The 22,375-nt window shown below is 42.2% G+C and overlaps 1 protein-coding gene across 2 annotated transcripts in view; it reads left to right on the forward strand.

Moving 5' to 3' along the window:
• The window catches only part of RHCG (Rh family C glycoprotein), a 151,222-nt gene that overhangs the window by 109,049 nt on the left and 19,798 nt on the right, over positions 1–22,375 (forward strand). For both annotated transcript variants that reach the window (XM_073618448.1, XM_073618449.1), the window contains exons 4-7: positions 7,237–7,384; positions 11,968–12,134; positions 18,765–18,902; positions 22,143–22,279. In XM_073618448.1, the coding sequence (XP_073474549.1) occupies positions 7,237–7,384; positions 11,968–12,134; positions 18,765–18,902; positions 22,143–22,279 (590 nt within the window). The remainder of the gene's footprint in view (positions 1–7,236; positions 7,385–11,967; positions 12,135–18,764; positions 18,903–22,142; positions 22,280–22,375) is intronic.

Raw genomic sequence — 22,375 nt, forward strand, 5'->3', positions numbered from 1 at the left:
CTATCATCTACTAGGACCCCTGGGTCCTTTTCCATCCTAGATTCCCCCAGAGGTTCTCCCTCCAGTGAGTAGATTGCATTCATATTTTTGCCACTCAAATGCATTATTTTACATTTTTCCACATTAAACCTCATTTGCCATGTAGTTGCCCACCCCATTAATTTGTTCAGATCTTCTTGCAAGGTTTCCACATCCTGCGGAGAAGTTATTGCCCTGCTTAGCTTAGTATCGTCTGCAAATACAGAGATTAAACTGTTTACCCCATCCTCCAGGTCGTTTATGAACAAATTAAATAGGATTGGTCCCAGCACAGAACCCTGGGGGACCCCACTTTCCACCCTTGACCATTCCAAGTACTCCCCATTTATCACCACCCTCTGAACTCGCCGTTATAGCCAGTTTTCAATCCATGTACTCAACTTATGATCTATGCCAACGGACCTTACTTTGTACAGTAAACGTTTATGGGGAACCTTTATCTAGAGCTCACCTCCTCATAGAAGTTTAATAGATTGGTTTGGCAAGAACGATTCTTCATGAATCCATGCTGATTACTGCTAATGATAACGTTTTCTTTACTAAAATCTTGTATATAGTCCTTTATCATCTCCTCCAAGAGCTTGCATACTATTGATGTTAGGCTAACTGGTCTGTAATTCCCAGGGATGCATTTTGGCCCTTTTTTAAATATTGGTGCTACATTGGCTTTTCTCCAATCAGCTGGTACCATTGCCGTTCGTAGACTGTCAGTAAAAATTAGGTACAATGGTCTGGCAATTACTTGACTAAATTCCCTAAGGACCCTCGGGTGCAAGCCATCTGGTCCTGGTAACTTATTAATGTTAAGTTTTTCAAGTCTATCTCCAATTCTGTCCTCTGTTAGCCATGAGGGTGCTTCCTGTGATGTGTCATGAGGATAAACACTGCAGTTTTGGTTACTAAAGCCCCCCTATTCCTTTGTGAAGACTGAGGAGTAGAATAAATTCAATACCTTCAACATCTCCCCATCCTTTGAAACCAGATTTCCTTCCTCATTCTTTATGGGGCCAATATGGTCTGTCCTCCCTTTTTTATTGTTTATATATGTAAAGAATTTCTTGGGATTTTTTTTTTTTGCTCTCCTCCGCTATGTGTCTTTCATGTTCTATCTTAGCCGCCCTAATTGCACCCTTACATTTCTTGTTGCATTTTCTGTAAAGTCTGAATGTTGATGGTGATTCCTTAGCCTTGTATTTTTTGAAGGCCTTCTCCTTTGCTTTTATATACATTTTTACATTGGAGTTAAGCAATCCAGGATTTTTGTTCGTTCTTTTCAATTTCTTTCCCAATGGGATGCACTGGCTCATGCCCTTATTTAATATGCTCTTAAAGAAAACCCATCTCTCCTCTGTGTTCTTTGTTCCTAAGATTCTATCCCAATTTATATCTTCTAGCAAGGTTTGTAGTTGAGGGAAGTTGGCTCTTTTGAAATTCAGCATCTTAGTATTCCCCTTATGTTTCCTATTTGTGTGATTTATACTGAAGCCAATTGACCTGTGATCGCTGTTTCCTAAATTGCCCCTTATTTCCACATCCGTGATCAGGTCTGTATTGTTGTTAATCAGTAAGTCTAGTAACTCTTTGTTTCTAATTGGTGCGTCTACCATCCGATCCATGAAATTGTCCTGCAAGACATTTAGGAACTGGTGAGCCTTAGACGAATGTGCGGTTCCTTCTACTCAGTCTGGATAATTAAAATCCCCCATTATGATAACACTTCCCATCCTTGCTGCTAAAGTGGTGTTCCGGCCGATATTATACTTTTTAAATAAAAATACCCCTATAATACACAAGCTTAATGTATTCTAGTAAAGTTAGTCTGTAAACTAAGGTCTGTTTTGTTAGTTTATAACAGTAGTTTGTCATTTTATAAACTTACAGCAGGTCGTGGCCATCTTAAGTGTGGGCATCTGAAGCCAGACTGTATTTCTTCCTGGATCTCATCCTTGCAGATCTCGCACATGCTCAGTGCAGCACAAGCAGTGTAATAGGTTTCAGGTCGGGTTTCCATAGCAACGACAGTGTCAGAGGAAGTTGCCGCCCCTTCCCAGAAGGCATTGCAAACAGGAAATGATGCGATGGGCCACGGCCAGGGAGGAGGAAGTGAAAAATGAATACAGCAGCTATGCAGTAGGTGCTGAGAAAAAAACTGTAAAAATTTCCAATTCGTTTACAGTGCACAGTTTAGTGAGGGATGCTGAAGAGTTGTAAAAGTGGGTGGAACTCCACTTAATCCAAATTGTGATAGGAGGTCTGTCTCCCCCTCCTCCCTCAGGTTAGGGGGCCTATAGCATACTCCCCGTATTATTTTCCCCTTATTTTCATCCCTTTGGAGCTCTACCCATAAGGATTCCACCTCCTCTCTACCTCCCTTAGTGATGGATGTCATCTCTCACATTCACTTGTACATTATTCTTGATATACAGACATACCCTTTTTTACCCTCTCTATCCCTGAGATAAAGGGAATACCCTTGAATGTTTGCCAGCCAATCATGAGAGCTGTTGAACCAGGTCTCTGAAATTCCCACAAAATCAAAATCCTCCTCGTACAACAGTATCTCTAGTTCTCCCGTGTTGTCTGCCAGGCTCCTGGCATTGGTGAACATGCCACGTAGTTTAGACCGACCGCATACTATCCTCTAGACATGTGCAAACTGAAATATTTTGTTTCGGAATTTCGTTTTCGTCTGAAAAATAAATTTATTTAGTTACTCCCGAAATTCGTTTTTATTTATTTCGTTTTTCGTTAAAAATTGCATTCGTCCGAAAATCCAAATTAAGGTCGAATCTGTCATTGAAGGCTTATGGTGTCTGTCGAATGTTCAAAGAAGATTCGACGGAGCAGCTAAACTGTACAATGCCGTATAGTTTACCTGCTCCGTCGAATCTTCTTAGAACTTTCAACAGACACCATAAGCCAAAGTATGTGTGTACTTAGTTCTAGCTATTTTACTGCTCCACCTCTTTGGTTACAATCAGCCAATAACATTCATTATCATCATTATTTTTATTTATCTTTCCTCCCCTACGTCGAATCTTTTCTCTCTACGTTGAATCTTTTCTCTCTATGTAGAATAATCTTGGACTAAGAGTTAAGGTTAGGCATATTCGACCACAGGTTTGATGGACACAGATTGTTATTGTCATCATCATGTCGAATCTCCTATCTATATCGAACTGTTGTAGCAACGAAAACGAAAATAAAGCATTTGTTTATGTCGGATCTTTCGTTTTTCGGACTCTGCACTTTCGTTATCGTTTGTTAAAACGATAACGAAAATACCTGAAATTCGGACGAAAATGCATTTGGACGAAAACGAATGCACATGTCTACTATCCTCTTATTGGGTATTCCAAGATTGCAAATGGGACTTGTTACTATACTTGCCTTGGGTTTGTGTGCTTTAGTCAACCTACCACTAATGCCCCCAATACTACCATGTGGAATATATTCCACGCTGACTATCTCTACCTCTGGACCCTCCCCCCCGTCGCCTAGTTTAAAAGCCCCTCTAACTTTTTGGCCCATGCAGTATCCTGGAAAAATTACCTTGTCCCCAGGATCCTGCGATGTCCCCCCCCCGCTATGTGTGTGTACTGTGTACTCCGCTCAATCTATCACTGTGCCAGGCTCAGTTCACTGCGAGCGTCGCAATGCATGGGATCAGAGCCCGGTGCCAAATTCAAACAGTGAAAAAACAAAACACATACAGTACACTGCAATCTTACAGATTACATTACTGTATGAAATCATTTCACCTCCCTTTTGTCCCTAATGCTTTGTCCAGTGCCCTGCATGCAGTTTTATATTATAAATACTGTTCTTTCTGCCTAGAAACTGGAGATTGTCCATCGCAACCAAAAAGTGTCCCTTTACGTCAAAAGCAGTTTTCGACCAGCTAGAAAACAGTGATCGTAAATTAGAATCACTTGCAGAATTGAGCGATAGTGAGTTGTGGGGAAATTCGTCATCAGGTATTGAAAGTGACTACAGCGACAATTCTGCAACTGAGCAAATTTCAGTGTTTTTGATTTGATTACATTATTGAATAAATTTCATTATTATTGCATTATTATTTGTTATAATTATTTATTATATTATAATTTATGATTTCGTGTTTCAAACTTTATCATACCCGGGATGTCTACTAGACTCTTGTTTGGACAAATTTAAGTGAGTTATTCCTAAGAATTACAGGCCTACAATATAAAACGGCAAATTTTCATGCAAAACAATGTACCAGTTTGAGGCGCAAAAATCTGACATAATCATACCGCCAGGGAGGTTAAACTGTTGAAAGTGCTTAAAGGATAAGTTCACCTTTTGACATTATTTTTTGTTTTGGGAGCCTGTAAAGTATTGCACCAGCGATCAGCATATCACTGATGCCCTGCAGATCTGTCAATGTATTGGCTTGCTCGTACCTCGTACGAGCAAGCCAATACATTCTAACGGGAAGATTCACAGTGCTGTGGTAATTCATTGAAAACTACAAGCCGACAGCTGCAAAGGCTGCCAGACCTTGTAGTTTTCCATTCACAGAGGACTGTGAATGAGTGACGTGGCCGGGTGGAAGGAGCCCCGCACGGCCACGTTTTTTTTCTTTTTGTGGCAGCCATTGGGGTGCACAGCCTATTGCACTAGGGTGTGCACCCCAAAGCACAAACACGTGTGTATATCAGGAGAGCAGTGGATGGTGTCAGTAGAGCAGTGAACGGTGTCAATAGTTTTTATTTTTAATTTTTTTTTTTTTTTACATTTTTTTTTATTATTTTTTTACAATATTTTTTTTTTTTTAATTACTTTTTTTAGATTTCTTTTAGAGCCCCATTGTGGGGGCTTTGGTGAAATATCAAGGGTCTAAACAGAGAGAAAGGGACACTGAGGACAGAACTTCCTCAGCTGAACCAATGTGAAGTGCTCTCTGCTTACTGTTCATTCACAATATGAAGCATAGTAAACATAGTTTACTATGCTTCAGTTAAGAATGAACATGGGAGCGATCGCTCCCTGTGTTCATTAATTTATCCATCCTGAACACATCCCCTGCAGCAGCCAGCAGGAGAGGGAGCAAAGCTGGCAGCACTGCAGTAGGAAGACAGGGGGCACCAGGAAGCAAGGGGCATCGGCAATGCACAGGGTGATAAGGGTGTGCCCAGGCACATCTGGCACACCCTGTGCGCATGTCTATGGTGGCAACTGACATGGGGAGAAGATCCCCGGTCTGCTGTCACAGCAGAGTTCAGGGGGCACAAGGGCTAGTGCATTCATAACTTATTGTTACATGTTACACCCTGAATATGTTATGAAAGGTGAACTACCCGTGATACCAGAATCGCGGCAAAACACGGGACATGTTTGTGACACCATTATTTCTTAATGGCACCCCAAACCCCCAAATTTTGCTGTGACTGTCACTAAATTGCTGCTAAAATCGTGTCGTGTTTTTGGAGCGAAGGGTGCCCCATTGAAATGAATGAAGGTAAATTGGGTATCTGGCGTTCCAGGAGGCAACGCCCTTAGTTTGTAATAATGTAAAGTACAAAAACAAAAGAAAGTGCGCACTTTCAGTGTGGTAACCACACTAGATATAGTGCCACTATTTACACCAATAACCACACTAGATATAGTGCTACTATTTACACCAATTAAATTAAAGTGCAAACTCAGATATACTTTATATATACATAATCTAGTAAACTGACCTAGTTACAAAAAAGTGATTATGTGCATAATATATTACAATGCATCCACTTTTGTATATAAACAATCCTTATAAAGAGCTTCCATTATAAAACAGAAAAGTGTTCCAGTGCACTAAAAGTGTTAATGTGCAAAATCCTTCATGCAATAACATGCACTGATGAAAACATAAAGTCCATTCCATTTAAATCAAATCCACAGACTATATTGGTAATGACTAAACTAGACATGTGCTCCGTCAATAAATTTGTTTTGTTTCGTTCCGTCTGAAAATTAATTCGTATTTCGTAATTTGTGTCCGAAATGCAATTCAGATTCGTACGAAATACGAATTTTAGTTAGATTCATAAACTTTTTGCAAAATAACGAACGTTCCTTATGATGAATTTATCATTATGAGGGGCTCCCACCATCCCTGTGCTGTGCTGACTTCCTGGGTTTTTAACCTTTAGGTTCTTTAACTTTTCGTAAAAATAACAAATGTTCGTTATGATGAATTTATCATTATGAGGGGTTCCCACCATCCCTGTGCTGTGCTAACTTCTTCCTCTGATTGGTGAACAAAACACCAGTCACGTTTCTGTTGTAACGGAATTTGGATCCGAAATTCGTTAACGAAATTTCGTATTTCATATAAAATTTGTAAGCATAGAAATTTCCATAGGGTTCCCACCATCCCTGTGCTGAGTTTCCAGGTCTGTTCACCCGCAGTGTCCATTATGAGGGGTTCCCACCATCCCTGTGCTGACTTCCTGGGGTTTTAGCTTTTAGGTTTGTTAACTTTTCGGAACAATTACGAATTTTCGTTATGATGAATTTATCATTATAAGGGGTTAATTTTGTTTATTGAAAAATCTTACAAACAACAACTTATATACAATAAAACCATAATAAATAAATAAAACATATTTACAAAATAATTGAATATGATTATACAAAACAAGAACATTATAAATGGTACAAACCAAATTGCGCACAACATAATCCCTACGGGAGAGCCAGACTAAGGAACATCACCGTCACCATCCCTGTGCTGTGCTGACTTCCTGGGTTTTTAACTTTTAGGTTCGTTAACTTTTCGTAACAATTACGAATGTTCGCTATGAATTTGGATCCGAAATTCGTAAACGAAATTTCGTATTTCGTACAGAAATCGTATGCATTGTGTACGCTCACCTTAGAGCGTGTGACCTTGCAGCTAAACTTGGTCAAAACACGCTCATGGACCTCCTCTGGGTTCAGTGTCTGTGCTTGGGTCCTGGGCTGATTGCTGGCACGTTTTTCCACATAAAAGTATAACAACAGAGGTGTAAAAATGTAAAAGGTAACAATATTGTGGACCAATAGCAGGAATGAATACATTTTTAATAAGGATAAATATCCTGGGAGTGATTGTATCATTAAGGTAAAGCTGAAGATAAGATGACGTTGAAACTTTTTAACATGTTTTACAACTGTGTAACTAACAACAAGCCACAATTTCTACTGCAGGTTAACGATGCTGGTGGCTCTATGACTATCCACACATTTGGGGCGTATTTTGGATTGACCGTGGCTTGGATCCTACAGCGTCCCAATTTAAAGCAAAATAACAACAAGGAAGGATCTGTGTATACATCAGATCTCTTTTCAATGATTGGTGAGTTTGTATGATAGACAGACAGACCCATTTTATTCTTAATATACCCAATAGATTGTACATTCTGAAAACTATGACACTATATGGTTTATTGTGACTATGAATAGGGAGGAGTAAATTGGCCTGGGTTTGGTTTACCACCATAAAGTCAAAAAAAATTCTGAACTTTATTCAAAACCCCATTGATTTCTAATTTTGAATGTTAATATTATGCCTAATGACAGATCCTGGGCTGACAGCTGAATTGCAAACAAAGAGGTAGTGATGATGGCTGATGTCATTACCCAAATATAGACATGGCCATATTTGGTCAGTGATGTCAACCACAATACCCACCCTTTGTTTACATTCAGCTATCAGCCGGTGTTCTGCCGAGAAAGTTCCCCTCGACGGATAAGGACCCCCCTGTACTGCGCAGGCGCAGCGCTTGCACAGTACGAGCCGGCGGAAATAGCCGAAGCTGAATAGGTGTAAATCAACTGTACACGGCGCCTGTAACAGGGCCCCTTTGCGGGCTCGCTTCGCTCGCCACGCTTCGCTCGCCACGCTTCGGGCATGGCCTTGCTTCACTCGGCACTTTTTTATTCTACCTCTAGGTCCACTTGGAAGGTGGGGCTTGAACCTGGACTCAGTGCGCAGGCGCCGTGTACAGCTGATTGAAGGTTTTCAGCTTCGGCTATCTTCGGCGGCTCCTTAGTCGTTCGTACTGCGCAAGTTCTGCGCCTGCGCAGTACAGGGGAGTCCTTATCCGCCGGGGGAACTTTCTCGGCAAGACACCGGGAATCCTTGGTTGTTTCATCACTGCTGTGTCTGTTTTTATTTCCCTCCTCCAATGTGGAGGGAGAGACCCAGCAGAGCTGACACTCCCATGCAGAGTCCTGAAGAAAGATCAGGCTCAGGTAAGTATTAGGGTGGGCTGGGGGGCTGATGCTGCACAGTGAAGGTTTTTTACCTTTATGCATAGAATGCATGGAGGTAAACAATCTTGAGCCTTTATAATCACTTTAACCGCTTGATATCCACGCTATAGCTGAATGACAGCTACAGCGCAGACCTTAATTCCCGGGAGGCCGTCAAATGACGGCCTCCCCTGTGCACGCGCCCTGCAGGGCGCGCACCGAGCGCGATGTGATCACTGAGTCACTGAGACTCGGCCGATCACCGATCCGAGTAAGGGGCCGGTTCCGGCCCCTTACCATGTGATCAGCTGTCAGCCAATGACAGCTGATCACATGATCAAAACAAAAGCTCTGTGATCGTTTTTTTTTTTTTTTCTCCTCGCACTGACAGTGCGAGGAGAAGAAAAAGCCGATCACCGGCTCATTAGCAAGGGACATCGTTCCCGAAGAGGAGGAGGCAATAATGCCTCAATTGTGCCACCAGTACCCCCTGCCAGTGCCACCTGACATTGCCACCTGACAGTGCCCACAGTGCCCACCAGTGCCACCTATCAATGCCCATGAGTGCCACCTATCAATGCCTACAAGTGCCACCTATCAATACCCACAAGTGTCACCTATCAATGCCCACCAGTGGTGCCAATCAGTGCCACCTAGCAGTGTTGCCTATCAATGTACCAGATCAGTGCCCATCACTGCCACCCATCAGTGCCCATCACTGCCACCCATCAGTGCCCACCAATGCCGCCTCATCGGCGTACATCAATGAAGGAGATAAATTACCCTTTTTAAAATTTTATAACAAAATATAAAAAAAAAATTTTTTTTTTTTTTTTTTTTAAATTCGGACTTTTAGTTTTCTTTAAACAAAAAATAAAAACCGCAAAGGTGATCAAATACCACCAAAAGAAAGCTCTATTTGTGGGGAAAAAATGATAAAAATTTCATTAGAGTACAGTGCTGTATGATCGCGCAATTGTCATTCAAACTGCGTCAGCGCTGAAAGCTGAAAATTGGTCTGGATAGGAGGGGGGTTTAAGTGCCCAGTAAGCAAGTGGTTAAGACAACATTTATGTGAGTTGCAAAGGGAGTACAGGAGGGCCACTAGCAGCTCACCAGGTTTACAACTTCAAATGCTTTAGCCAGCGAATACATTTTTAACCACCTGATCTCCAGAAGGTTTTACCCCCTTCATGACCAGGGCATTTTTGCGATTAAACACTGTTCTACTTTAACAGTAAATTGTGCAGTCATGTAACACTGCAAATTTTATATAATTTTTTTCCCCAAAAGAGCTTTTTTGTGCTATTTTTAATGCTTTATAAATATAAAAATACCAAAGATTTTGGAAAAAAACACGGTTTTCTTAGTTTCCGTTATAAACTTTTGCAAACAAATAATCTTTCTTCATAAATGTAGGCCAAACTGTTATAGAGTCTTCAAACTATGGTATATACAGTATCTCACAAAAGTGAGTACACCCCTCACATTTTTGTAAATATTTTATTTTATCTTTTCATGTGACAACACTGAAGAAATGACACTTTGCTACAATGTAAAGTAGTGAGTGTACAGCTTGTATAACAGTGTATATTTGCGGCCCCCTCAAAATAACTCAACACACAGCCAATAATGTCTAAACCGCTGGCAACAAAAGTGAGTACACCCCTAAGTGAAAATGTCCAAATTGAGTCCAATTAGCCATTTTCCCTCCCCGATGTCATGTGACTCGTTAGTGTTACAAGGTCTCAGGTGTGAATGGGAAGCAGGTGTGTTACATTCGGTGTTATCGCTCTCACTCTCTCATACTGGTTACTGGAAGTTCAACATGGCACCTCATGGCAAAGAACCCTCTGAGGATCTGAAAAAAATTGTTGCTCTACATAAAGATGGCCTAGGCTATAAGAAGATTGCCAAGACCCTGAAACTGAGCTGCAGCACAGTGGCCAAGACCATACAGCGGTTTAACAGGACAAATTCCACTCAGAACAGGCCTCGCCATGGTCAAACAAAGAAGTTGAGTGCACGTGCTCAGTGTCATATCCAGTGGTTGTCTTTGGTAAATAGACGTATGACTACTGCCAGCATTGCTGCAGAGGTTGAAGAGGTAGGGGGAGGGGGTGGTCAGCCTGTCAGTGCTCAGACAATATGCCACACACTGCATCACTGGTCTGCATGGCTGTCTTCCCAGAAGGAAGCCTCTTCTAAAGATGATGCACAAGAAAGCCCGCAAACAGTTTTCTGAAGACCAGCAGACTAAGGGTAAGGATTACTGGAACCATGTCCTGTGGTCTGATGAGACCAAAATAAAATTGGTTCAGATGGTGTCAAGCGTGTGTGGCGGCAATCAGGTGAGGAGTACAAAGACAAGTGTGTCTTGCCTACAGTCAAGCATGGTGGTGGGAGTGTCATGGTCTGGGGCTGCATGAGTGCTGCCGGCACTGGGGAGCTACAGATCATTGAGGGAACCATGAATGCCATCATGTACTGTGACATACTGAAGCAGAGCATGATCCCTCCGTTCGGAGACTGGGCCGCAGGGCAGTATTCAAACATAACGACCCCAAACACACCTCCAAGACGGCCACTGCCTTGCTAAAGTAGCTGAGGGTAAAGGTGATGGACTGGCCAAGCATGTCTCCAGACCTAAACCCTAGGGAGCACAAGGTCTCTAACATCCACCAGCTCTGTGATGTCGTCATGAAGGAGTAGAAGAGGACTCCAATGGCAACCTGTGAACTCCATGTCCAAGAGGGTTAAGGCAGTGCTGGAAAATAATGTTGCCCACACAAAATATTAAAACTTTGGGCCCAATTTGGACATTTTTACTTAGGGGTGTACTCACTTTTGTTGCCAGCGACTTAGACATTAATGGCTGTGTGTTGAGGTTTTTTTTGAGGTGACAGAAAATGTACACTGTCATACAAGCTGTACACTCACTACTTTACATTGTAGCAAAATGTCATTTCTTCAGTGTTATCATATCAAAAGATATAATAAAATGTTTACAAAAATGTGAGGGGTGTACTCACTTTTTGTGAGATACTGTATATTTGAATATTAATCAATCCTGATGTACTGATAGCTAATCTCAAAGTTAACCGTCTGAGATATTTAGTAAGAGGCATGGTGATTTTTTTGAAGTTGTAATGGTTTGTCACTATTTCTTGAAAAATTAAGAAATTAAATAAAGTTTGTTTTTTTGCACATTTTTTCTTTTTTACAAACTGTCAACAGAATAGTTCAGTGTGACCATAGTGACACACTAATAATCTGGGGGGAGGAGGGGGCTTTCCTTCTTGCCAGCTTGCTTACTATTGTGATGCCGTGATTGGCTAATCACATGGTAAAGGGTGCTGTGATTGGCCCAGGTAGAATGTGATAGCTGTAGGCCTAGTCATTCATGACTGTTTTGCCTAGGATTGGTTATAGAGATCACATGGTACCCCAGCCGCTCACAGCAGTCAGGTACAAAGTACTATTATCTGCTGTGCCCACCGGACACAGTGGTCACAAGTTCACGCTGCTGCGGGTCCCGTGGGCGTGCCAGTATACATGTGCTGAGCAATGTACTAGTACGTCGCTTAGCCTGCAGCTGCCACCCTGCCGCACTAAAAAGTAGTTCTTAATGTAAAACTAAAGAGTGCATTTTTTTTAACCATTTCCTCTTTTGTGTATATACAGGGACATTGTATTTGTGGATGTACTGGCCCAGCTTTAATTCAGCTATCTCCAATCATGGTGATGCCCAGCACAGAGCAGCCATTAATACATATTGCTCTCTGGCTTCTTGTGTTCTCACGACTGTTGCTATCTCCAGTGTAACCAGCAAAACGGGTAAATTAGAAATGGTGAGTGTATAATATCTGAATCCTGTCCATATGACACATACTCTATATTGCCAAAAATATTGGGACACCTGCCTTGACACGCACGTGAACTTTAATGGTATCCAAGTCTTAGTCCGTAGGGTTCAATATTGAGTTGGCCCACCCTTTGCAGCTATAACAGCTTCAACTCTTCTGGGAAGGCTGTCCACAAGGTTTAGGAGTGTGTCTATGGGAATGTTTGACCATACTTCCAGAAGCGCTTTTGTGAGGGCAGGCACTGACGTTGGACGAGAAGACCTGGCTTGCAGGCTCCACGCTAATTCATCCCAAAGGTGTTCTGTCTGGTTGAGGTCAGGACTCTGTGCAGGCCAGTCAAGTTCCTCCACCCAAACTTGCTCATCCATGTCTTTATGGACCTTGCTTTGTACACTGGTGGGCAGTCATGTTGGAACAGGAAGGGGCCATCCCCAAATGGTTCCCACAAAGTTGGGAGCAAGTAATTGTCCAAAATGTCTTGGTATGCTGATGCCTTAAGAGTTCCCTTCACTGGAAATAAGAGGCCAAGCCCAACCCCTGAAAAACAACCCCACACCATAATCCCCCCTCCACTAAATGATTTGGAGGGGTGGCCCAATACTTTTGGCAATATAGTGTGGATGAGCGAGTTTGGAAAAGAAGTATTTTTGAAATGTAAACTATACTAGTCTTATATATGTTTAAATTTTGCCAGGCTTGGTGAAGCAGTTGTATTTCTATATTGGTCTGTACACATTTACACCTCGGAAAGTGCTGTCTTGTAGTCATGAACTCATTTGTTCATTAATTTTTAAACTAATGAAGAAAGTGTGGGTGATATTGATCTGCTTTTTACTTATTTTTGCATCAATAAAGAATATTTTACCTCTGCTGCCTTGATAAGTTGATCCTCTTTGGTACACCCCTTTTGGGTACAATTGTCTATTCAGGTTATTGGCTTACAGCTCCTTACTTTTCTATTAGGTAAAGCCAGATACACACTATACAATTTTTATGTAGATTTTTTCCTTCAGATTTACCAAAACCATATAATATGAGGTCAAACTATAAAAGTTTCAATTTGTATGCAATCAGGCAGGCCCTTGCACTACATGGTTTTGGTAAATCTAAAAGAAAAGTGTATGGGGTCTCAGTCAGTTGGGTGCATTTGTAAAGAGGGGACTTCCACTGTTGGATTGGAACCAGTATCATGAGACCCAGGAATGCCAAGTAGGCCAGTGATTCTGACAAATATAAATTGCAGATCCAAGCCTTGTGCATTCATGAAAGATCGTCATTGTACTGACACTTGAACAGAAACTTTTATGCTAGCCACAAATGTAGCATTATCTGCATTCTTAATAGCAAACTATTTAATATGGTTGTATGCAATAAGGGTAATGTAGGTGAATGCCTTGCCCACAGTGTGACTGCTCCCTCACCCCACTGCTGGGATCTGTGCAAACAGCGGTTTGTGTGTTGTGCAACAACTTTCTCTCGTCCTGAGCATGATCCGCCACTCGCCCACCCTCCCCTCCACCTGGCAAGCATCAGAGGGACCAACCAGGAAAGGCTGGGGAAGGATCATGGACCATGTAGTCCCCCTGAGAGTGCTGCCCTCTGAAAGTAATGGGGCCTGAACTATAGTCCCCACCAGACTCTGAAGAAGAACTAGTAGGTAGGGAAAAAGCTGCATTTTTTCATGCTGTAGGGGACACGGCTTCCTCTTGCCATGAGGGAGTCTGGAGAGTGTACATCACTGTTCAGTGTGCACCTCCGATGCTGCATAACAATGGCTTGAGCTTGAGCCGAAGTGCTGGGTCCAAGTGTGTTGACAGCCAGAGTCACCTGGATGTGGAGCAGAGAGTGGACTAATCATTGTGTGTGACCGGATGGTGAACTGCAATATGGTTGGGACTGGTGAGCTGCTCCTGTGCAGATTTACTATCTGCTGCTAGAGAGACTGAGCCCTTTAATAACTGATCATACATCCATCTAGAAGTCTTATTGCGGCCTGCAGGCTTTATTGGGACTATATCCATGTGCACCAACAGTACAACTGGGCCCCAATGATAGTCAGCCGAAGCGTTAGCACTAAAGACTGTCTCATTAAGGTTGGAGACCTTCACCTACTGCTTGTATTAAGAGGTACTTCTCAGGGGACATTGCACCATAGCCTAGCTATTCCCCTAGAGTGCAATCTAGACTAGTTATAGTACTATTGTTCAAATTGCAGTTACATCAGCTGATACCCTTAAAAAACAAACAAAATAAATTGATCCTGTTCCTTTTAAGCATGAATAATTGCACAGTGCTTGTGCTGTATAATTTGTCCCTTTCTATCATCTAAAATACCTGACTGATGCTGCCTGGTGCTGCCCTCCCTGCTGTACATTGACCATGTTTATCATGGCTGCTGAGCCATGATACCGTGGTCAGTTTACGTGCCTCCATCATCCCACTGTCTCTCCTCTCTCCCATATCCCCCTCCTCCCTGCCTGTCAGCTAGTGTCAGTGCTTGCCCCTCCCCTCCTGCTGCTATCATAACTTTGTTATTTTCATAGAATCCACTGTGTTAGATAAAGTTATGTGCCCCAGTGTATGTGCCTCATAAAAAATATGCAGCTTTATGCCTTATTTCAGAGCGCTGTTCGGGGCTTACTGGACCACCCGCCTATCTCCTTCTCTTCCCTTCCCCCTGGTTGATGTCAGTGGGGGATTCTAGTTGTCGGATCAGGAGAGCGGCGGGCGGTCACGTGAGCGCCGAGCGGCACTCTGAAATAAGGTATAAAGTGGAATATTTTTTATAAGCAACATACACTGGGGCACATAACTTTATCTATCACGGGATTCTATGAAGATAAAGTGGCTTTACAACCACTTAATAATTAATCCCAGTCTAGTGGCATAAAACTCTATTATAAATCACCTTGGAATAGTAATGATACTGTCTTGTGGACCGTGTCTGAACCAACCTTCTGTATGTTCATTTATGCTCAAACCACCATTTATTCTAACCCATACCAATACATTGAGTTAATTTACCACTAGACGGTCTTGTGTCTATTTCCTGGTACTAAATCCCAACCAAGTTAAAGGTGCTTTGTCAGGGAAGCAGGCAAAGCAAGGTCCAGTAGCAAGCCGAAGTCAGAACCAGGAGATCAGGTAGAGAATAGTCAGAGATGAATAGGTAAAAACAGGGAAAAATCAACACTTGATTGAATTAGAAGTGAAGTGAAAATTCACAGGCTCACCCCTATTGAGGGGTGGGGGATCCCGGAGTTCAATAACAGGCTGAAAAGGAGGGGAGGACTTGGATATAAATATATACCAAGAGAGAGTAACTCCAAAGGGAACCACACAGCAGTGTAATAGTCACAAAAATAGAAAATATTTATTAAGATTTCATCGAGGAGCTGTCCCACCGTGACAGGTAGGTGCAGACAGCGGGCCGGCGCGGGGGGGGCCAAACTGGCAGCATTTGATATGGCACAGTGGCTGCGTTTGATGGGGCACAGTGGCGGCAATTGATGGGCACAATGGCTGCGTTGGATGGCACAGTGGGGACAATTGATGGACACAGTGGCTGCATTTCATGGGGCAAAATGGCTGCATTTTATGGGCACAGTGGTTGCATTTGATGGCACAGTGGCGGCAATTGATGGGCACAGTGGCGGCAATTGATGGGCACAGTGGCTGCGTTTGATGGGCACAATGGCTGCGATTGATGGCACAGTGGCTGCGATTGATGGTACACTGAGGCTGCAATTGATGGGTTTTTTTTCAGAATTTTTCAGTTTGTTTGCGCCCCCCAAAAATTTTGAGCACCAGCCGCCACTGCCTCCACATCCGCATCAGCCCTCCTGCTGATCCGCTGATCCGGCGGTCCGTGGAACTTTGAAAGAGATTTCACTGGTGGCCCGCCATCTACACGAACAGATCTGTCAGTGAGGAAGAAGCATCAGCACAGCTTTGGGTGAGCTTGTTCCAGAGACTCAGTTCACATTCCATTCATCCTCCACTGCACTGCCGCTTCCACCGCTGAGTGGATGTCCCCTCACTTTCACATATAAGGCTGTAACATCAACAGTTCATCCCCCTTGCCTCCGTTCTCCTGCCAGCCTTTGCACATGCTAGTTGATCTGATCCTTCATCTTCCATTAAGCGCCTGCAGGCATCTGTTTAATCAACAAGCAGTCCACACAATACGGATGGATTGGTACCCCTCATTGTTTACAAGGACTATTTTTAATGTGTCCAAATCCTTGGTCTAGCTAGATTCACAACTGTCTCAGCAATTCCTTGGCCATCATTGCTTTCAACTAAGTGCCTCATCCCTGCATATGGTTGACTGTTGATATGAGAGTGAGGAAATGCATGTGAGCCTGGGTTTTTTTCTTTGTTTTTAACACTATTGACAACGTTGTCTTTAATGGTTTTTACTGTGGTGTGGTGAATGTTGTCTTTTTGTGGAAACCTTATTAATAAATATTTTCTATTTTTGTGACTATTACACTGCTGTGTGGTTCCCTTTGGAGTTACTCTCTCTTGGTATATTTTTATATCCAAGTCCTCCCCTTCTTTTCAGAGAATAGTCAGAGGCAAGCCAAGGTAAGAATCCACAGGGCGAGGTTAGGAACAAGCCAGGTCAGCTACGGAAGATCAGTTAGCACAGGTGAGAACACAGTAACATGGATCAGGGCAAGCTGAAGAACATCCAGCAGGGTCTCCTTTAAATAGGCCGTTTGGCGCCAATGCGCGAAGACGTGCACGAGATGTGCGCTGGTTCACAGAAATGCACCTACATGTCAGTGCATGCTGGACATTAGCCTGAGCTCACCTGTGTGCTGGTTCATGTGCCTGACCATTAGCTGTATGTGAATGAGCAGTAGCTGCAGAAGAATTCACATTAGCTGTATGAGAATTGGCATTAGCTGAACTAGCTTCCTGACATGCTTGCAGTAACCTTCAATCAACCTGGTGTGTCAGAGGAATTAAAGTTGTTCTTGGAGTTGAGGCTTGGAACAGAGAACCCAAATTACCAAGCAATTCTTTCAGGGATAGCGCTACATGTTCCAAGTACATCTTGAAAAATACTGAAATATTGGGCAGAAAAAAAGAGAACCCATTAGCCTGTTTCTATTTTGTAATAGGGGTTTCCGTTGCAAACACTTCCAAATATACTGTAGATCAGGGATATGCATTTAGAGGACCTCCAGCTGTTGCAAAACTACAAGTCCCATCATGCCTCTGCCTCTGGGTGTCATGCTTGTGGCTGTCTTGCTATGCCTCATGGTAGTTCTGCAACAGCTGGAGGTCCGCTAATTGCATATCCCTGCTGTAGATGGTAGCTGCATACCACATCAACATGAACCAGTATTGTGTGGCGCTAATCTAATCTGTACTGACACATACAGTATATACGAGGGGTGGATCCAAAGTAATGCAAAAGTGGGCATACATTTTTTATTAACTTACATAGGTCATTCAAATGTCATATATTGGTAGAGCAACTCTCCCTCTATAGTAATTGTTATTATTATTAATATTATTATTCTATTTCATTGCAGGTAAATAATGGATTTGAAGCAGAAGCAACATGCCATCATTGAATCCCTGATGAAGGAGGATTGCAGGCTACAGAATGTTAATAGAGATGACACCATTGACAAGAGCAATTTGCAGAGACGGATGAAGAAGTTTAAATGGTGTCATCTCTGTAAACAATCTGCAGCCTTCTGTAGATCATGGTCAGCCTGCACCCCTCCTATATCAAGAACCCAATGACGACACGTTGCTTCTGATTTGAATCCATTATTTACCTGCAATGAAAATGAAGATGAAGAGTTGCTAAACAGGAAGAGTTACTCTACCAATGTGTGCAATTTGAACAATGTACAGTGGAACCTTGAATTATGAGCATAATCTCTTCCAGGAGAATGCTTGTAATCCAAAGCACTCGCATATCAAAGCGAGTTTCCCCATGGAAGTCAATGGAAACAAAAGATAGTTCGTTCCACGTTGACTTCTATTGCATGCAATACCATATGTGGCCAGAGGTGGGGGGCGCCGGAGAGCCTCGTAAATACTTGGGGACAGCTCAGCTGAACTCGGAAACACTCGGGAACAGGGTATTTCCGAGTATTTCCGAACGGCTCCGAACCGCTCTGAGTGTAACCGGCGCCCCCGCACTTCTGGCCAAATGCGGTACTGCACACCACATTAGCTTGAATTCTGCTCGTTTTGCAAGATAACACTCACAAACCGAGTCAGGATTTTTTTTTTAAATGTTGCTCGTCTTTCAAAACGCTCGTTAACCACATTACTCGTTAACCAAGGTTCCACTGTAACTTAATAAAAACTTATGACCACTTTTGCATTACTTTTGGTTGAGCCTTCGTATTAATGTGTGGCTTCACTTCTGCTCTGTACTGACACTGGGGCAAATACATATATGTATAGACCTGTTCTGATCTTTCAAAGTCTTGACACTCAGACCTATATAGCAAAAATCTTATTTGGATAATGCCAGAGGGGTGTTTTATGATGTAGACTTCACCATACTAAGATATCTCCTAGAGTTTGTGTAATTTGTTACTGTATTTATGCTGTGCTTATAGAATGTTGGTGTTACAGGTTCACATTCAGAATGCCACTCTGGCTGGAGGAGTGGCAGTTGGGACCGCTGCGGAAATGATGCTTACTCCCTATGGATCTCTGATAGTTGGATTTTTATGTGGAATTATTTCTACACTTGGATTTGTCTACCTTTCAGTAAGTGAAATATTGACCTTGCCTTTATTTAGCCTGCTCTAAACAGCGACTCTATCATCTATTTGTTTCAGGAATATGTCTAAAATGTGTGTGCATTTCTGTGCAGTTCATACAGTAGTGTCTTATGCAACTAATACAACCCTTATAAAACCGGTGATTTAACCACTTTGCACATGGGTCAATTTCTATCATTTTTGCACACGATAAATTCTGCATTTATTGTTGAAAAAAATACTTAAAACCCCAAACAATTGTATATTTTTGAAAGAAGAGGCCTTGTAGAATAAATGGTGGCAGTTGCAATTTTTTATGTTGCACAATATTTGCACAAATGTTTTCAGTAAAAAACTCATTTTAGTGCACGCACAAAATATAATGCACAACTTTTTGGTAAACTATAAAAGATTGAGTTGCACTGAGTAAATAGATAACAAACCCATCAAGCCTTAACCACGTGGCCCCTGGAAGGTTTACCCCCCCCTTCATGACCAGGCCATTTTTTGTGATATGGTACTGCGTTACTTTAACTGACAATTGCGCAGTCGTGTGATAAATTAAAATTTTAATATATTTTAAAATAATTCAAATAAAATTTTTGTCCTTTTAATGCCTACAAATCGAGCTTTCTTTTGGTGGTATTTGATCACCTCTGCGGTTTTTATTTTTTGCGCTATAAACTAAAAAACAGCGCCAATTTTGGAAAAGAAAATCATTTTTACTTTCTGCTATAAAACATATCCAATAAAAACTGAATGAAATCCAAATTTCTTCATCCGTTTAGGCCAATATGTATTCTGCTACATATTTTTGGTAAAACAATCCCAACAAGCGTATATTGATTGGTTGGTGCAAAAGTTATAGCGTCTACAAACTAGGGAATGTTTTTATTTTATTGATTATTTATTTATTTTTATTTTTTTTACTAGTAATGGCAGCGTTCAGCAACTTATAGCAGGACTGTGATATTGTGGCGGACAAATCAGACACTTTTGACACTAATACAGTGATCAGGGCTAAAAAATATGCACTGTCAGTTTTCCTTATGACACTGGCAGGGAAGGGGTTAACTTCAGGGGCAATCAAAGGGTTAAGTGTGTGGGGAGGTGGTTTTACTAAGGGAAGGCATAGATCCGTGTCCCTGCTTTTCAGGAAAACGGGATCCATGCCTTTCCTACTGACAGACCGGCGTTCTGCCTTGTTTACATAGGCAGATCGCTGTTCTGCCTGTGTACTGAACAATCAGCGGGTGCCGGCGGGCATTAAGTCTGCGCTATCACCCGCTGGGCTCCTGCTGTGTGTGGTCACAGCAGGACTGGGCCGCATCAGCTCCCCAGGTCTGGAAGTGCCAGATCACATACTAGGTATGCGATCTGGCGCAGAGTGGCCGCCCTGTAACACTATATCTACAGTGGCCGGTCCGCAAGTGGTTAAGATTGCATTGCATGCAAAAAAAAAACTTTTTTTCAGAATTGTCCATAGGCAAAGCTTTAAAAACATTTACAATTTATCAATTTAGATTTAACAATGAGTTATGGCCCCAGATTTTTTTTCTCTCACTTTGAGGTTTGTGTTGACATCTTACATGCTTGGAGCAATGCCATAGATGTATATTTGCATTTGTGTGTGTGCGTTGAACAATGGGATTGCTTTTACATTTTTTATATGTATAGCATAAAACAAGCTCCCTATATGATAGCATGGGCAGGTGACAGGCTCTCTTTATGTAAACATTAGGGGGGATTTACTAAAACTGTAGCACTCAGAATCTGGTGCAGCTATGCATTGTAGCCAATCCGCTTCTAATTTCTGCTTATTCATTTAATCTTTGACAATAAAACCTGGAAGCTGATTGGTTTCTCTGTAGAGCTGCACCAGATTTTGCACGCTCCAGTTTTTTAGTAAAATCAACCCTTAGGGGTCTATGGAACACCAATGGTCTCCCCTGCCCTGTACTGCAGCTAATCAAGCTAAAATTCTGAGGAACAAATGAACTGAAAAGGGGAAATAAAGAAATAATTGTAGTTTCCAGCATCATTCATCACACAGGAGATTGAGGAATGGATGTTCCCTGAGCTCTTTCTGCGCTCCATCTTAAAGACCCCATGAACCATGAAGGGAAGTGGGGAGGGGGGCCCTTTAACATTGCAATAAAAGTGATCGGGTGGCTCTATAGCCACTCAGATCATTTATACTAAACAGCTGGGAGTCGACTGTAAAAAAGCTTCCCAGCTCCCTTTGGTCTGAACTGTTTATAAGAGACATATGTTCTTCAAATGGGAATCCAACAACTAGAAACTCAGAAGTGGATTCATAGCATTAAAATAAAGTGGACTTTGTATCCTTTCTCATTGGGAAGGAGAGGTGGCTGGGAAAAATAACATACAGTACCCATATTATAATGTGTACAAATGGTAAAAGCACTTCCAAAGCCTAAAAGCTGGGGAAAGTCCAAGAACCCCAATGTGCTACACGTATCTTGGAGTCCAAGAACTGCAAATGAGTCAAGGCGTTATTTACTTGACTCATTCGTAATTTTTTTTTTTTTTTACAACCACAGTTAGCAAGCCCCTCTTTATCTTGATGGTTATCTTTAAAAGGGATTTACTGTATTTATTGGCGTATAACACTCACTTTTTCACCATAAAAATCGGGTGCAAATAGTGTATGCGTGTTATACGCCAATACTTCAATTTTAGCTGCCTCGGAGGGGACAGGGAGGGGGGCAGGACGAGAGCCGTCAGATTACATACAGTGAGAATCACCTGTTTACTTGGCGGCCTCTGTAGTAGGAAGTCCCGTCTCCTGGGCCGCCATTGGACTACTGTTCTGTCTATCATAGGAGATTCTCACTGTATGTAATCAGTCGACGCTCGTCCCGCCCCCCTCCCTGTCCCCTCTAGGCTGCAGATGGGCATCGATCAGGCTGCATTGATGGCAGTGGTGAGGCTGCTGCATTGATGTGGACTGATGAGGCTGCAGATGGATATTGATCAGGCTGCATTGATGCCAATGGTGAGGCTGCAGATGGGCACTGACCCTTATTTTGTTTCAAAGTTCCTTATTTAAAATTTAAGTTTTTTTCCTGAAACTTCCCTCTTAAAATGAATGTGCGTGTTATACGTCTGTGCGTGTTATACACCGATAAATACGGTAATTACTATCTCTCAATTCATGCCAAAGGAAAATGCCTGAAATCATATTTGTTTGCTACAATAAAATCTTTTTGATCCTATTTTACAGCCTTTATTGTACTCAAAAATAAATCTCCATGATACTTGCGGAATTCATAATCTCCATGGAATGCCAGGAATAATCGGAGGGATTGTAGGAGCAGTAACGGCAGCTTGCGCCACTGAAGCAGTGTACACAACAGCTGGGTGAGGACATTGCTGGAAGCATGCTATTTTTCAGAATGCCTTCTCATTCTTTTTGTTGCACTAAACAGATGATAGCAGCCCATAGTATGATGGTTA

Source organism: Aquarana catesbeiana, linkage group LG03, assembly GCF_042186555.1.
Source record: "Aquarana catesbeiana isolate 2022-GZ linkage group LG03, ASM4218655v1, whole genome shotgun sequence".
Lineage (NCBI taxonomy): Eukaryota > Metazoa > Chordata > Amphibia > Anura > Ranidae > Aquarana > Aquarana catesbeiana.